General features: G+C 50.2%; 1 protein-coding gene across 1 annotated transcript in view; it reads left to right on the top strand.

Annotated features, from left to right (window-relative positions):
• RIN3 (Ras and Rab interactor 3) overlaps window positions 1-17193 on the top strand; it is a 99267-nt gene that overhangs the window by 6644 nt on the left and 75430 nt on the right. The window contains exon 2 of the mRNA XM_081830040.1: window positions 9762-9969. Within this exon, the coding sequence (XP_081686166.1) occupies window positions 9762-9969 (208 nt within the window). The remainder of the gene's footprint in view (window positions 1-9761; window positions 9970-17193) is intronic.

The raw sequence follows: 17193 nt of genomic DNA, 5'->3' as shown, positions 1-17193 counted from the left end.
GCGCCTGGGTGGCTCAGTTGGTTAAGCGACTGCCTTCGGCTCAGGTCATGATCCTGGAGTCCCGGGATCGAGTCCCACATCGGGCTCCCTGCTCGGCAGGGAGTCTGCTTCTCCCTCTGACCCTCACCCCTCTCATGCTCTCTCTCTCTATCTCATTCTCTCTCTCAAATAAATAAATAAAATCTTTAAAAAAAAAAAAAACACCAAAAAATATATATATAAATATATAATCAAAAAAAGCTGGAGTGTCCCATATAAATTGCCCTGGCAGAAGGAATAGGCTTAGGTGCCTGGAGACCTCCCACCCCATATCTCCTCAGCTTATGACAGGTGCTGGGATCTTGGGGGAAGGGGTGTGGGAGTTTTGTGTATTTTTTAATTATTTCAAGCACACAGAAATCTAGGGAAAAACATAACAACACCATGAGTACCCATAATTGAGTTTTGTTAAATCCTATCATCTTGCCATATTGCTTCAGAGCTCCTAAGAGTAAATCAGTGGTTACAGAGCGGGCTGAAGCCACCTTCACACCCCTCCCTGGTCCCATTGCCTCCCGCTTCCCCGGGCAGTAACCGTCACCCAGGAGCTGGTGTGTGTGCAGTTAGTATGTTTTTACACCTAATTGTTTCCATTCTCTCTGTAATTTGCTTATTGCACTCCACATCAGGTTTGTAGAATTTTAAAACTTTTCCTTTTACTGTAATTTCAGACTTCCGGAAAAGTTACAGGATGAGTACAGCGAAGTCCTGTATGTACACTCTTCACCCAGAGTCACCGATTATTAACATTTTGTCACATCTCTCTCATTTTTTTTCCTGAACCTTCTGAGAGCACGTTGCAGACACTGTGCCTCTTTACCCCCATATATTTTAGTGGGTGTTTCGCAAGTACAAGGATATTCTCTTACCTAACCTCAGCATGGGGACCCAAATCGGGGAATGAACAGGATTTTGATATTAAGTAGCCTTGGGTCCTGCCTTTTAGCAGCTGTGTGATAGTCCAGGGTGGCTGGGATCACAACCTGTGAACCCGTTCTCTTATGGATGGACATGGGTCATTCCCATGTCCTGATCACTGCCAAGGCCATGTAGTTCCATCGTCCTTGTCTCCTTGTGCCCATGTGCATCCTGGGAGGGGCTGCTGGGCCTGGGCTGCAGCATCCCTGTCTCTCGTAGATTTTAACATTTTCAGAGCAGGAGCACCTGTCTTCATTCTCGGCGGTGCTTTACCCTCTCGGTGCTCCGGTGGCTTTTAGGGGGCTGAACCATGGTTTCTTGCTTATCTCGAGCCATCTCTCGCATTGCTGCCATAGCAACAGGTGTCCCTGGGAGAAAGAAGGTGTGACCGCATACGTGATTACCCCCACTAGAATAAGGACCTATTTGAAGTGTCACCATGTTCCAGGTGCTGCTTGATGCACATTAAGCATGTGCAGGTGTTACCAGCTCCATTGCACGGATAAGAAAACTGAGGCCCGTAGGGGTTCAATACCTTGCCCTCGGTCACTTGGCCAGGGCGCGGCAGGGGCTGGGACAGAGACTGACTGAGCCCTAGTTCTTCACCCTTGCACTGTGCAGGGTGTGTGAAATGTCTGCTGACCCTCTAACTGAGTCTGTAGAGAGAGGGCACCGGTGAGAGGTTGATGTCCCTTCCTGCAATGACTCACACCTCCCACACACCTGTCCTTGTGTTTCCAGTCCCTTGCTGTCTGTGCAGGAGTCATTTCCCCAATGAGCAGTCTGCACGGAGGACAAGGAAAGGGATGGGGTGTTGGGAGCAGCAATGAGCAACTGTCCTGTCTCACCCTGGAGTGTTGAGGCATGGCTGGTTCTCGGGGCCACCAGAGTCACAGACAGGGAAACTCCCCTCCAGGAACTCTAGACAATCCTGTCCCAGCTGGAGAAATAGGGGCTACTTCAAAAGGGAGGAAGGGGGCTTTGGACTTTGGAAGTTTAGGGTGGGTGCTGGAATCTGCTCAGCAATTCAATTATGGCTTTTAGAGGTTAACTCTTAACGAGTCTCATGATAATCATCGTGCACAGAGTGCCCTCTTCATACCACATACCTGTCCACCTCATCTTTGCTCCCAAGAGAAATCCTCTCAGCTGGTGGTACTTGCTCCCTATTTTACAGAAGAAGAAACTAGAGGTCATAGTGGTTGGATAAGGTGTCCAACCCCCAGCCGCGAGTATGTGCAAAACCGGGATACGAGCCGGGCTTGGGAGATCCCCAAAGCCAACAGCTCTCCATCTCTCTGTATTCGTTTATGTGACAAACAGGGTTATTTTCACACATTATTTAAGATGGGTTTTAATCATATAAGTAATGCTTAATCAGTATAAAGAATTGAAACAAATCCCCATGAACTTCTCTGTCTTTAATGATGTCTTACGTAGCCTTCTGGAAGTTATTTCTATGTATATTTTTATATGTGTCTGTGTCTGTTTGTATATATTCCAAATGATATAACAAACATTATTGAACACGCTCTCTTTGCCGTGTACTACAAGGATACAGATATATGGGAAAATTTTTAAATTTCTTCAAGAGCTCGAAGAGGATAGTGGTTTGAAGAACAAACTCTGAAGCCAAATTGCCTGGGGTTTGAAACCCAGCTCTGCCATTTAATGGCTGTGTGACCTTGGGTGAGCTTTTTGGACTCTCTGTGCCTCCGTGTCCTCATCTTTACATGGGACTCTTTGATGTCGGGTATTCATTTCCCAAGACTGTGGTGTTTTACCAAAACCTTGCAGCTTGAAACAACAGGCATTTATCCTCTCACCTTTCTGGAGGCCGGAAGTCTAACATCAAGGTGTCGGCAGAGATGGTTCCATCTGCAGGCTCTGAGGGAGAATCCGTTCCATCCTCTCTCCTAGGTTCTAGTGGTGGCCGTGGGCTCTTGGCGCTCCTTGGCTTGCGATGTTCTAATCCAGTCTCTTCCTCTGCCATCGCGTGGCCTTCCAGCATCTCTCCATGGCTTTCCTTCTGCTTATAAGGACACCCGCCACTAGATTTAGGGCCCATCTTCAATCCAGGATGATCTCATCCTTAACTTATTTACATCTACAAAGATCCTCTTTTCAAATAAGGTCACATTTTTAGGTACCAGGGGTTAAAATTTGGACAAACCATTTTGGGGGACACAGTGCAACCCAGGCATATAGGTGTGAGGTCGGCCGAGTTAGGGGACTGCGTGGAGTACTTAGAACAGACCCACATGTGGTCGTGCTGTGGGCTCCTTGTCCATCAAACAGGCAGGCTGCTGCCCTGCATTCCCAGGGCCCCTTCCCATCCGGCCTCCCACGTCGCCTGTGTGCCCACGCACCAGGTACAGAGTGATCGGGCCAGCCATGATTTCTACCCCTGGAGCCACATCTGGTCCCTGTAGGCCTGAGAGCCCCTGAGGGCAGGGACCACAGCTTTCCATCTTGATAGACCTGCTTGGTCTTGAAGCTGTTTGGGGTTGGGATCATGGGTGGGACCAAGGTGGCCTTTTGCCAGTCCTCTCTCTCCATCCCATATTCCTCTCGAGTTCTGCCTAAGTCAGTTCCCCTCACAAGGAGGCATAACTGGAACTTCCCGAGCTGCGGGAGCCCTTGTGAGCTGGGAAACATCCATGCTTTCCTTCCAAACGGGCAGTGTCGAGCCATGCCCCACACCCCAAGCTGTCACCCTCCCCGCTCTGACCCCACACTCGGGTAGCCCCCGGGGGCAGCCTCTCCGCCCCAGAGCAGAGCTTTCCTCTTTGCACCTGTGACGGGGACACACACACCAGGCCAGGGGATTGCGGACACACCAATTCACTCCTCCTCCAGGGAGCTGGTGAGAAAGTGCCCCCAGATGAACCCGGTTGCTGCGTCCAGGCTGGGTCCCTGCCGCTCAGGGGAAGGGTCTTCCCGAGTGTCTGACCACACCGCCTCTGGGGGGCTCAGCCTGGTGTCCAAGGACAGCTGCCCTGAGTGGAGCTCTCCTCCCCACCAGCGAGCAGAAAGAAACTGGCCGCGAACAATTTCTCTTGCCCGCGGAGTTGCTCTAAAGTTTCTGAGGCTCATTACTTTTCGCTAACGGTCCCATTCATTACCCCAGGTTCCCGTGGCTGCCTTTGCGGGGCCTTCAGCTGGAGTTTGGCTGCTGAGGGGGAGGACATGGATGTCTGGGTCCCCTGCTCTGCCAGCAGATGCCAGTTCGAGAAGGAGCAGCTGAGGCTGGGGGAGCTTTGGGCCTTGCTCCGAGTCACGGGAGCACAAGAGCCCTGAAGGGACAAAGTGACAAGGGCGCCTGCTATGACCAGGCCAAAGAAGGGCCATGGGGCCAGACCCTCTGATGCCTGAGTCCCTGCTGACATTGGGCCTTGGGTCACTTGAGCTGTCTGGGCGCCCACTTGGGACTGCACAATGCCCGTGCCGATGATGGAGCTTGGGGCTGGGCTGTCGGGCATAAGCATTATGGCAGAGGGAGAGATACCCAGAGCCGACACCGTGTCAGGCCTTGTTTCCTGCTGTGATTACTGCTATGGAACCGCCTGGCCACAGCCACTCTAACTGCCGGGGACTGTCGCTGAGCCCACATAGCACTTGAACTTGCGAGTTACCTCTGGGGCCAGATGTTTTCTTGGGTACCAGCCAAGTGCAACACACAGACATCTACCCGGTTGCTCTTATCAAGTGTGCTAAGTCCTAAAATCAAGGCTACGAAGTGGAAGAATTGTAATGCGAAGAATCGCAACTGGAGGGTTGGAATGATAGAAAAACAATAGTTAATGTTTACTGAGTTGTGCGAAGCACTCAACCCACCTCTCTGTCTCGCTATTAGGTAAGGGTTATTCTTACCTTTTTACAGACACTTAAACTGAAGCCCAGACAAGTAACGTAACTGGCCAGAGGTTACACAACCTAGGTTCGAAACCAGGGCTTCTAATACAGCAGACAGGCTTCTTCTGGATGGGTCTTAAGGGATGGGGAGAACTTTATCCCCAACACTGTACTATAAAAGATTTTTTTTTTTAAGATTTTTATTTATTTATTTGAGAGAGAGAATGAGATAGAGAGAGCATGAGAGGGGGGAGGGTCAGAGGGAGAAGCAGACTCCCTGCTGAGCAGGGAGCCCGATGCGGGACTCGATCCCGGGACTCCAGGACCATGACCTGAGCCGAAGGCAGTCGCTTAACCAACTGAGCCACCCAGGCGCCCTGTACTATAAAAGATTTTAAACGTGCAGAAGAGTCTAAAGAATTTTGCAGGGAACACCTTTTTTTTAAGATTTTATTTATTTGTCAGAGAGAGAGCATACGCAGGGTAAGTGGCAGGCAGAAGGAGAAGCAGGGTCCTCGCTGAGCAAGGAGCCTGATGCGGGACTCGATCCCAGGACCCTGGGATCACGACCTGAGCCAAAGGCAGACGCTTAACCGACTGAGCTACCTAGGCGTCCCCATCTTACTTTTTTTAATGCATTTCAAAGACAGTTTTGGGCATCCCCGAATATGTTAGTATATGTATCATTAACTAGAGTTCAGTGTTTATTTATTGTTCTTTTTTATTGTTTTGCTGTAAAATTTCCAGATGATAAAATGTAAATGCACGTATCTCAGTGTACCACTTGAACTTCATACAAATGGGTTCAGATGGTATGTATTTTTGTGCACCTGGCTTCTTTTAGCACGTTTCTGGGCTCATCCATGTGGTTGTGTGGATCAGCACTTCCTATTGTATTGGGTGATACACCGCTTCAGCTGTTCATTCTCCCATTGATGGACACCTGGACCAGTTGCAGGCTATCATGAGTAAAACTGCGAAGAATATTCACGTACAGGTCTTTGTGTGGACATTCACTTTCATCTCTCTTGGGTAGATAGGTACCCGGGACTGGGATGGCTGGGTCATATGATAGGTGTATGTTTAGATTTATAAAAAACTGCCTTTTTCCAAAGTGATGGTACCAATTTACATTCTCTCCAGTAACTCGGGAGAGTTCTGGTTCCTTCCCACCCTCACCAACATGTGATGTTGTCAGGCTTTTTATTTTTTATTTGTTTTTTTATTTATTTTTTTAAAGATTTATTTATTTATTAGAGGGGAAGAGAGAGAGAGGGAGGGAGGGAAAGAAAGAGAAAGAATCTCCAGCAGACTCCCCACTGAGCGTGGAGCCTGATGCAGGGCTTGATCTAACAACCATGAGATCATGACCTGAGCTGAAATCAAGAGTCGGACACTTAACTGACTGAATCACCCAGGCACCTCTAGAGCTTACTTTATTTATTTATTTATTTTAAATTTTTTTTTTTAAGATTTTATTTATTTGAGAGAGAGAGAATGAGAGACAGAGAGCATGAGAGGGAGGAGGGTCAGAGGGAGAAGCAGACCCCCTGCTGAGCAGGGAGCCCGATGTGGGACTCGATCCCGGGACTCCAGGATCATGACCTGAGCCGAAGGCAGTCGCTTAACCGACTGAGCCACCCGGGCGCCCATGTTGTCAGTCTTTTTAATTTTAGCCTAGAAATTCTAGTGGTTGTGTCATGATATTTCACTGTGGCTTTAATTTGCATTTCCCTAATGACTGATGATGTCGAGTAGTCTTTCACCTGCTTATTGGCCATTCAGATGTCGTCTTGGAGGTATTTTCAAATCTTTTGCCCATTTTTAACAACGAACTTGCTTGTTCTCCGTTAGATGTATGCTTTGCAAATATTTTCTCCCCGCCTGTGGTTTGAGTATTCCTTTTCTTCATGAAGTGTTTTGATGGCACAATTTAAATTTGGTATGTTTAATTTATCCATCCTTCCTTTTATGGTTCTTGCTTTCTGGTCCAATCCACTAAACTTTTGCCTGCCCATTGGAGAAAATGTTGGTACCAGGGAACCTGTAGGAATCACAGGTGGATAGAGCAGGCTGAGCCTCAGGAGCACCAGGCGGGGAAATGCAGGTTTTGCTGAGGGGATGGAGGGCAGCCCTTTGTCGGGGAGTTTACATTGCAGGGTGGGGCTCAGAAAGGGAATGCATTCAGTAAGGAGACTGGATTGGATCCTTTAGGCAGTGGGAGCCATTGAAGGGTTTAGAGCAGGAAGGGACATGATCATAAGGGAGAGATGTCATGGTCCCTCTGACACTGGAGCCTGGACGGAGTTTCTCCTTGGTCACCTTGTCCTCAGGACGCAGGTGGGACTTCCAGGGAACTGGGGCCAGGGAGCGGCTTCATCTCTATGGATCTTTGAAGACTCTCTGTGGGCCCAGAAGTGACCCAGGTCCCATGAGGTCTTAGTGGGCCCATTTCTTGCTGAGGAAGCTTGCATGTTGGTGTGGCCTAGTTGCTAACCAGCAGCCCAGGGAAGGCATTCATATACATGGACTTAGAGTCAACTCTGCCAGTGGTTCCAGCATCCTTATGTGGACCCCCACACTGCCCCCTCTGACCTCCCACGCCCCAACCCCCTAGGCCCAGCACCTGCCAGCCCCCAGGCTTCCTCGAGGTTTCTCTGAGTCAGGTGGCTCAAAGGCCTTTGCTCTTTCCCAAATATCTGCATCCTTGTTATAGCTCAGCACGACCTGACACACTCTAGGTCACTCAATCACCTTGTCTGTCATCTGGCTCCTCTCCTAGAGATGAGTTTTGTTGTTTTTGTTTGGTTTTGTTTGTTTTTTACTCTTGTTCTTTGCTCTAACCCAGTTCCTAGAACAACATCTGGAGCTTGCAGGCCCTCAGAAAAATATCGATAGTACAAGTGAGTGGGAGACAGACCCCTCCTTTCTCCCAGAGCCTCTTTGTTTGATAATGGCTTTGGTTCTAAGGAGAAGATGAAGACATTTGTCCCCAAAGCCCAGGCCCTGCCTAGGGGCACCCAATAAATGGAGGAATCTTCCAGGCCACCCCTGGCCCATTGCACAGATGAGAAAACAGACTCGGAGGGAAAGGACTCGCCAAGGCCTAAGCCTAGTTGGTGGCAGAGAGGAAATGGGAGCTCTCACTCCCAGCCTCCATGAGAGCCCTAATCTGCCCCTGGGGAAAGGCCCCCGGCCAAGTGAGGAGGTTTAAAGATGATCGGGAAGCCTTTTGGTGCCAGAAGATAGTTTTATGTTTCCAAGGGTGGGGGTTAGAGGAAACTAACAGGCCCCAGGGTGCTTCTTTTCTGGGTAATTCTGGCCTCCAGCCTCTTAAGTTCTTTCCCCCGGAGGAGATGCTATGACCGTGTGCTTCAGGGCCTGGGAAGAGCTTGCGTCAGTATCAGCTGGGCTGCCCTGGACTTGAACTCCAAATGAGGCCCACTGAGCCCCCGTTCCACAGCCTGTGGACATCCATGGGGCCGCCATACTGCCCCTCCTGGCCCCACAGTGCCTGCAGCTGCCTCAGACACTCCTGTTGTCCTGGTGATCGGGCACACTTTTCAGGCGGGGAAATCCACAAGTATCCATGCACACACAGCATCCGTGAGAAGGAAGGCTTCTCAGAGGATTTGGGAGTGGGGGCGTCAGGAGGGAATTTTAGCCAGGACCCAGTCCTTCCCTTCAGGAATTGCTGTTCTCTCCTCAGGACTTTTGGGTCTTGCAGGCCTCTTACCCCTTCTCCCCTACCACCTGGTTCCACTCTCCTGTGCCTTTAACAGGGCTCATCCCGGCCTCGTTCTCCCCCCACTCCCCAGCAGCTCCTTACAGCAACTGCTAGCCAGGGACACAGGCAAAAGAGAGGCAGCAGCCACATCTTCCTACCTGTGTAACTACCTTTCTCTGTCTGATGCAGGTTCTCACCCCTGCAGATACCCTGAGAGATTTAGTTCCTCGGAATCAAAACTGACCTGCCAGTGTGTGTAGGGGGTCCAGTGGAGTGAGCATTTTGGGGGAGGGTCCGAGATCTCTTAAACTGGACCTCTTTTTGGGTTTTTGCTCTTTCTCAGGCCTGTGACTGTCCTCTTTCCCCCTCCCTGACTGTTACGTCCTTAACCCCGGGGGGGGGGGGGGAGGGACAGAGTATTGACTGGGAGGGGACATGAGGGAGCCTTCTGGAAATGTCTGAATCAGCACAATAGAAATATAATGCAAGCCACAAATGTAGTTTTAAATTTTCTAGTAGCCACATTAAAAAAGTAAAAAGAAATAGGTGAAATTAATTTTAGTAATGTTTTATTTAACCCAATATACTCAATCTACTATCATTTCATCATATAATCCATGTAAAATATTATTAATGAGCTCTTTTACAGTCTTTTTTTTGCATATCAAGACTTCAGATCTTGTGCGTATTTTACCCTCACAGCAGGTCTCAATTCCGTCAACTCACTTTTAAGAGCTCAATACCCCCATGTGGCTAGTGGTTACGTTATTGGCCAGCCCATCTCTTGCGGGGTGGTAGTTGCGTGGGTATAGACATATATAAAAATCTGTCTAGATGTATACTAACGACTTGTATGTTTCACTGTAAGTTACACTTCAATTTGAAAGTTTTTTAAAAATCCTCTGCAGAGCTCTGCTCAAACGCCCCATGTGTTTCCCTTGAAGCCAACCTGGGTTGGAATTAGCTACTTCTATTGCATGGTGCTCCCGTTATATTTATCCCAATCTTCTGCTTCAGCTGGTTGCTTCTGTGTAGATCCAACTCATTTTATTATAAGCACCCTAAGGTGAAGATCATGGTTTGTTTATTTTTTAATTCCCCAGAGGACTGCTGGGTTCATCGATGCTAAATGAATGAGCATGGTTTAATTGAATCTGCATCTGTTATACACAGTTCTGTGGGCTGGCTGCAGGAGGGGCTGATCATTTGATTCTGTTCTCAGTCCTATTCCAGATGTTGGCAAAGGAGAGGGAGAGGAAGAGGAGGAGGAGGATGGCGTGGGGCCTTGTCCGCCGGTCACCCCGAAGAACTGCCTTCTCCAGCGGGGCATCAGTGTCCTGGAGAAGCTCATCAAGACGTGCCCTGTGTGGCTGCAGCTCAGTCTGGGCCGGGCGGAGGCAGCCAGGATCCTGCTGCAGGAGGCGGCTGGGGTGAGTTGGGGTCTCTTTGCCTTGTGGCCGGTGGTGGGCGGACACAGCTGCAAGGAGCTGCCCGGGCTCCCACCTAAGCAGCTGGCCTCTGCTTTCCTTTCTTGGGCTGGTCAGCTTTTCGACTGGGGTGTTTTTTCCAGAACGCAGGAGTGAGAGACTGGCGGGACATCTGGTTCCTGCTTTGGAGAGCAGGTGTCCCCCCTGGAGAACAGGGGACTGTGTGGCTGGCGTGGGCTGTGTGGGCACTGGGGCACTGAAGAGGCAGGACTGACACTTGGAGAAGTCAGCCACGCATCTGGGACCAGAGGGGATCAGAGCTGGAGGTACCTGAGAAATCATATCACACCCCCTTAGTTGACGTATGAGAAGCAGGGGCTGTGGGATGGAGGCAAAAGCTTTTCTGCAGCCAGGCTCTGTGAGTTGAGCCAAGGGGCTTAGATTTTTCTGAGGCTCACTTTTCTCACTTTGAAGTGGGGCCGTTAGTGAAGGTACTCTGGTCCGGGTAGTATGAGCATCACAGGGGAAGGAAGATAGGTAGATAGTGAAATGTGAGTCAGAACCCATCAAATGCCACCCACCCCACGCGTTTTTCTCTTACACGCCACTTCCTTTTTAAAAAACATTGAGTTTGTTTAATTATAAAAGTGGCAAACATGTGTAGTCACTGTAAAAAAAAAAAAAAAAATCAAGCTGGACAGAAGTGAAGAGTCTTCTCAAAGCTTTTGCCACCTGTTCTCTTTCCCCTCACCTACTTCCCAGAAGTCTTTTTTCGGTTTTGTTTGTTATTGAGGTGAAAGTCACATCACAGAAAATGAGCCGTTTTCAAGCACACTATTTAGTCTGTTCACAGAAGCAGCACCGCTGTCTGCTTCCAAAACATTTCATCGCCCCGACATAAAGCCCCGCATCCATTAAAGCAGCCGGGCCTTCTTCCCCTGGCCCCGGCAGTCACCAGTCCGCTGCGGAAACCGTGTTTGCTCCAAGCGCATGGTCTGTCTCTGCAGGCATTATCTGCAGAGTCCCCCGGGGACAGCAGCTGGGGTCCGTCAAGCACTATGTCCCAGGCACTCACCGAGGGCGTGCACACGAATCAGCACCGTGTGTGCTCACGGCAGCCCTCTGACGTGGGCATTGCAATCAGGCCCATGTTACAGAAGAGGTAAACTGAGATGCAAAGAAGCTGAGTGACCTCCCCCAGGTGACTCAGGGAACAAGGGCTGGAATTTGAACCCAGGCAGTCTGGCTGCTCCTGGGCTATGTCGTATCTGCATGTGCAAAGGGAATCCTACCTTTCAGCCGCTGGGCTCGCCTTCAGTGCGGTAGGTCGTGCTGTGGGCGCTGCATCTGGGGAAGAGTCCAAGCTCCCACATACATGGGGCTCAGGACGAGATAAAAATCCATCAAGTAAGCGGTAGTACCTGAAAATCGGAATTACTGGAACTTATGGGCCCTCCAACAAAGTTCCAACCTCCCCTTGCCACAGAGCCCCTACCAGGGGGAGTGGGGACCATAGAGGCCGGACAGCCCAGCAGAATCCTGCCGAGACCAAGGGGGGGTCTCCTCTGAGTATGGTGGCAGGCACCCTGCGGGCCAGGCCAGCCCCACTGCAGCACCAGGGGCAGCCCGGGAGTCTGCAGATCCCTCTAGAGGGGGGAGCTGGGAGGGGGCTCCGGGGGCAGTCAGGTTGACTGTCGTCCTCAAGAAAACAAGCTCTGTTGTTTCGTCCCTCCCCACCAAAAGGTTTTCTATTTTGAAAATAATATCGGGGACTTAGGCCAGCGAGTGTCCCAGTCAACCTTCCCAACATGTCCAGTCAACCAAAGAATCACCCACTTCCCTGTTAGGTTCTGAGGGGACTTCCCGCCCTTCCTGGGGGGATGCGGCTCAAAAATAGGCCCAAGTGCAAGGTTTGGATGCTGAGGGATGGCCATTTTCTGGGCCTTTCTTGGTCACTAGGGGAGATGTGTCCTGGGCATGGACGTAGATGCGGGTGGACAAGACAGTAAGGACCCTTCGTGGGAGAGGCAAGTGCATCTCCAGGGCAGGCTGGGCCAGCCGAAGTCCTGACTGCTCTGCCCCCAGGGGTCAGCCCTGTCTTCAAAAAGTTTAAGATAAGCCCAAATCAAAATAACAAGAGTGGCTCTATGTGAAGATTGCTTCTTGATGCGGGGCTCTGTACTAGCATTAATGCCAAGTCCTATATGATGTCATCTCATTGAATCCTTGTGATAATCCTGGGTGGCCTCTGAATCTGCCATTATCCCCAATTTGCAGATAAGGAAACTGAGGCTGAGGAGTGCCCTAGTTTGGGCTTCCCCAGAAGCAGACCCCAAGACAAGGATTTGAGTTCAAGTGGTTAATTTGAGAGGTGATGCCAGGGAAGCCGGCAGGGGAAATAAGACAGGGAAGGGAGGCAGCTAATAAAAGGTATGTGATCATGCAAGTTACCGCAGGCTGCAAGGGGAGCTGGATCCTGCTGGATCCTGCTGGAGCATTCTGTGAACCAGTGTGGAACACATATCTCAAGGCCATCGCACCCAAGAAACTAGCAAGCTCCTTGTCCACTGACTCCTGAGAGCCATTGGTTCAAGGCTGTGGGGTGTGAGGATCTGTCTTCCAGTACCTCCTCTCTGCCCTGAGGATGAGAAGATCTGGCTGTGGCCAGAAAGAGATGTCGAGCTCTGGGGTGATACGGGCAGACCTCCTGGAGGAGGCAGATGCTGAGCTGGGTCTTGCAGGATGGATGGGCAGGACTGGGATGGGGGAGCAGAGAGGGTCTATTGGAGAATTGGTGGGTCTCCGAGCCAGCGCTGAAGACAACAGAATTGGAGCAGATGCGCCTTCTCTTGCCTTCCCTGCCCCCCTCCCTCTCTGCCTTGATCCCTGACTCTTCACATCTGTATTTTCAAGCAGAAGCAAAGCCCGAAGTTCATTCTGTGACAAGAACAATTGGCCAACTTTTACCCAGGGTTGTTCTTTGCACAGTCTTATCTATCCCCACCGTGATTTCTGTCAGGTGGTTGGTATTATTAGTGCCCTTATTTCCCCACTGAAGAAGTAAAGGTGAGGAGAGGCTCACTCACTTGCCTGAGGCCACACAACTAGTGAGAACAGAGTCTACGGGGTGTGACCTTCAGCTGGGTAACTTCATCCCAGCACTGAAACTCAGCCAGCGCAATGCTTTCCTCATTTTTAAAGCTGCAGACACAGGCTCCTGGGTGGCTCAGTCGGTCAAGTGTCTGCCTTCAGCTCAGGTCATGATCCCAGGATCCTGGGATTGAGCCCCGAATCGGGCTCCCTGCTCTGCAGGGAGTCTGCTTCTCCCTCTGTGCCTCCCCCTGCTCATGCACTCTCTCTCTCTCCCAAATACATAAATAAAATCTTTTTTTTTTAAAGTACTTTAAAAAAATGGGGGGAAAAATGGTGCAGACACCACAGGTGGGCCCCAGGCTGTGAGAGCTCAAAGGGTCTTCAGAGATCGCCTGGACCCCACCTCTCCTGATGAGGAGGATGCTTCCTCCTGTCCAGAGGCGAATGGTCAGGAGACCAGGCATCTGGCTCCTTTGCCCACCCCCCAATATCTCTGTGATCTTGACCGTGCCCCATCTCCTCCACCCCTCCCCATCTCCCCTCTCTGCAGTCTGCTTCTCTGATAAGGTATTGGGAACATACTGGCCCATTTTTGATTTGTGTGTATCCAGAAACAAGGCAATCAAAAAGCCGCCTTTATTCATTCTTCACCCAAATGGTGTTTTGTTTTTTTTTTTAAGTTTAATTTTAGAAATTTTAGATTTACAGAAGAGTTGCAAAAACAGTATAGGGAGTTCCTGAATACTCCTCACCCAGTTTCTGCTACTGTTGACATCTAACACTGGTAGGATACATTTGTCACAATTAATGAAGCAAGTTTGATACATTCATATGAACTAAAGCCCCTAGGCTTTACCTAATGTCCATTTTCTGTCGCAGCATTTCAGGCAGGGCGCCATCTTACATTTAGTCATTATGTCTCCTCAGGCTCCTCTAGGCTGTGAGAGTTTTTCAGACTTTCTTTGTTTCTGATGTGGCCTTGACAGGTTTGAGGAATATAGGTATTTTAAGGTATTCGGTAGGGGGTCCCTCTCTTGGGATTTATCTGATGGTTAGACTAGGGTTATGAGTTTGGGGGCGGAAGACACAGAAGTAAAGTGCCTCTCTCATCACATCATGTCAGAAGTACCTACTATCAACATGACTTATCACTTACTATCCGTGTTTACCTGGATCACCTGGCCGAGGTGCTTGTCAGCTTTCCCCTCTGTAAAGTGAACCTTTCCTCCCCTTATGCTGCCCTCTTTGGAGGGAAGTCACTATGCACAGCCCATCATCAGGAAGTTCCTTGACTATCTACATAAATTATTTGGAGTTCTTCTGCACAAGAGACGTAGTCTCATCTTCACTCATTTATTTATTACATCATTTACTTGTAGCAATATGGACTTGTGGATATTGCCTTTCTGCTTTGGGTTATAATTACTACTACTTTAATGATTCTGTTGCTCAGATTGTTCCAGCTTTGGCCATCGGGAGCTCCTTCAGTTGGTTCCCGTGACCCTTTGACATACGGCCACCATTGCGTGGGTATGTGTGTGTTTGGTTTTTGGAGCGCTTCCTTACTTCCTGACACCGCATTCTCCAGGATTGTCTTGTATATTCCTTGTCCCAATCCTAGAATCAGCCATTTCTCCAAGGAGCTCTGGTTCCTTTTATTAGAGAATAATATTAGAAAGCAAGATCTGGGTGTTATGTGTGTTTATTGCTACTGGTTTGGAGTATGGAGTGCCATGGCCTGGAGGACAACAGATAGTTTTTAATGAAAGAAATCTCTCGTAAGATTGCTTTTTGTAGTGGGGGGTTAGCTCAAGAGTCGGAGTAGCCTGTATGGTGATACGGACCAGCCATGTAGGTGGTTCAAGGCACCTTCCCCAGGTGTGAGCCCAAGGAATGCCAATTCCATTCAAGATTTGTTTGGAAAAGCATCAGTGCAGCCCCTCTCTTGCCCCTTCTGGGGCAAGGAAAGAAGCACGGTCAACAATTCCCGCAGGTCTGTTGTGCCTTAAGCGCCCTCTCTCATCTTTCCAACAGCCCTGTAGAACAGGGGGCAGGCTTCCTATTTTATAAGTGAGCAAAGTCAGCTCTGATGGTAAGGAGCCTGCCCGTGTAATCGGCTGCTAAATGCCGAAGTGTGACTTGAACTTACCAACTGACTGCCTTCAAAGGCTTTAAAAATGTCTCGGCCTCATTCCCAGAAATGCTGATTTTTTTTTTTTTTTTTTTTTTTTTTGGAGTAGAGCTCGGGCATCAGCATGTTTTAAAAAGCTCCCTAGGGGGGCACCCGGGTGGCTCAGTCGTTAAGCATCTGCCTTCGGCTCAGGTCATGATCCCTGGGATAGAGCCCCGCATCGGGCTCCCTGCTCAGCAGGGAGCCTGCTTCTCCCTCTCCCACTCCCCCTGCTTGTGTTCCCTCTCTCGCTGTGTCTCTATCAAATAAATAAATAAAATCTAAAAAAAAACCCAAAAAACTCCCTAGGTAATTGAGAAACTCCCCTCCGTGCCAGGCTACCACTTCAGTAGAAGTAATGGGAAAGGTGGGCCACATGTGTCCAGAGTGGGCTCTGACCACTGACCCACTGGACCACCGGCCTCCAGAGGCCTGGCAGCCCCCGAGCTTCTGGCCTCTGGGAAGAACCAGCCACTTCTGTGACTGCTCCGATGGGCATGATTGGAAAGTTTCCCCCAAGCAGCTGGAAAATAGTCCTAAAATAACCAAAGTAGAAAAGCAGACAGCTCTGGAGTGTCCCCAGGCCAAAAATGGATAGTAGCAGTAAAATCATTATGGTGTATTGGGCTTTGGGTTATTATATATTTATTTGGAGAGGAGGAGGGGCATGCGGAGGCTGCATAATTCTCTCCCTGAGCGTATTCTGTCCCAGCTGTTATGGAAATCAGTTTGTCTTTCCAAAAACCCACTCTGGCTAAGGGTAGGCAGGGCGAGGTTCCTACAGCCGGCTCTTCCAACCTCGTGGACTGCAGTCATTTCCCTGGGAAACTCAGTGCCAGCCTCTCAGGATCTGGGAAAGACCCCAGGATGCTGCTCTGGGAGAGTATCTTCGAGAAGAAAGGAGTCCTGGGACCCCTCAGCCCCTCACTAGACTGGAAAAGCCAGCTCAGAGAGGGGTAGTGACTTGCCAAAGGACACAGCAAACCAGGGGCAGAACTAGGAGGGCCACCAAGTGTCCTGCCTTTCAGCCCTGCACTCTGATGGCTACCCCACAGCTGTTTTGGGGGTGGGGACAGGAGAATCCTAGCTCTTCAAAGGAAACTGGACCCCCAGAGTGGGCATGGCCCAGTCAGTTTGTACAATTGCGGGAAGAGGGTTCTTCTGCTTTCTGAGAGTTTCTAATGCAGGGCACTGGGGAAGCTGACAAAAGCGGGGGCGGGGGAGGGGGAAGAGGGAATAGAAGGAGTGGGATGACTCAGATGTCGGCTCAACAAGGCACCAGACTGTGTTGTTCCCATAAAGGGGAGAGGCTGAGTGAGGACACTGGGGCACAGCAAGGTTTGTTGGCGGCCTGGTTAATCGGGGAAGACTTTTAGGAGCAGTGGGGGACGGTGGGGGAATGACTGAACTGTTCCACTCCTTATCACCCTGGGTAGCCCCTGCAGGGGGACAAGAAAGGCCCCCATGGCTGCACTTGTCACCTCCTGGTCCCTCACTCCCCACCTTGAGCTTAAGCCTTCACTCTACACTGAGGCCTGAAGTCTGGAGCTGCTAATGAGGATATCTGTCCTTACCCTGGGTGCCTGGTGTCTCACCGTGCTTCCTTTCTGACTCATGGAGCCGTCCATGAACTGCTGAAGATAGGAATGCTACCTTCTTGCAGGAGGGGGTTCTGTGCCATTTGTCCTCAGGACTCGAGGCAGGTAGAGGAGCACTGGGGAGGGGAGGCACCATATACCGAGGCTTATTATGTAGCCGACATTCTGCTGAAGGCACCTGCGCAGGTCTTTTAATAATCACTCAAGGCAGGAGCGCCTGGGTGGCTCAGTCGTTAAGCGTCTGCCTTCGGCTCAGGTCATGGTCCCAGGGTCCTGGGATCGAGCCCCGCATCGGGCTCCCTGCTCGGCGGGAAGCCTGCTTCTCCCTCTCCCGCTCCCCCTGCTTATATTCCCTCTCTCGCTGTG

This window comes from Leptonychotes weddellii, chromosome 9 (genome assembly GCF_054177405.1).
Source record: "Leptonychotes weddellii isolate Sample4059 chromosome 9, ASM5417740v2, whole genome shotgun sequence".
Taxonomy (NCBI): Eukaryota; Metazoa; Chordata; class Mammalia; order Carnivora; family Phocidae; genus Leptonychotes; species Leptonychotes weddellii.
This window is presented reverse-complemented; position numbering and strand designations above follow the sequence as displayed.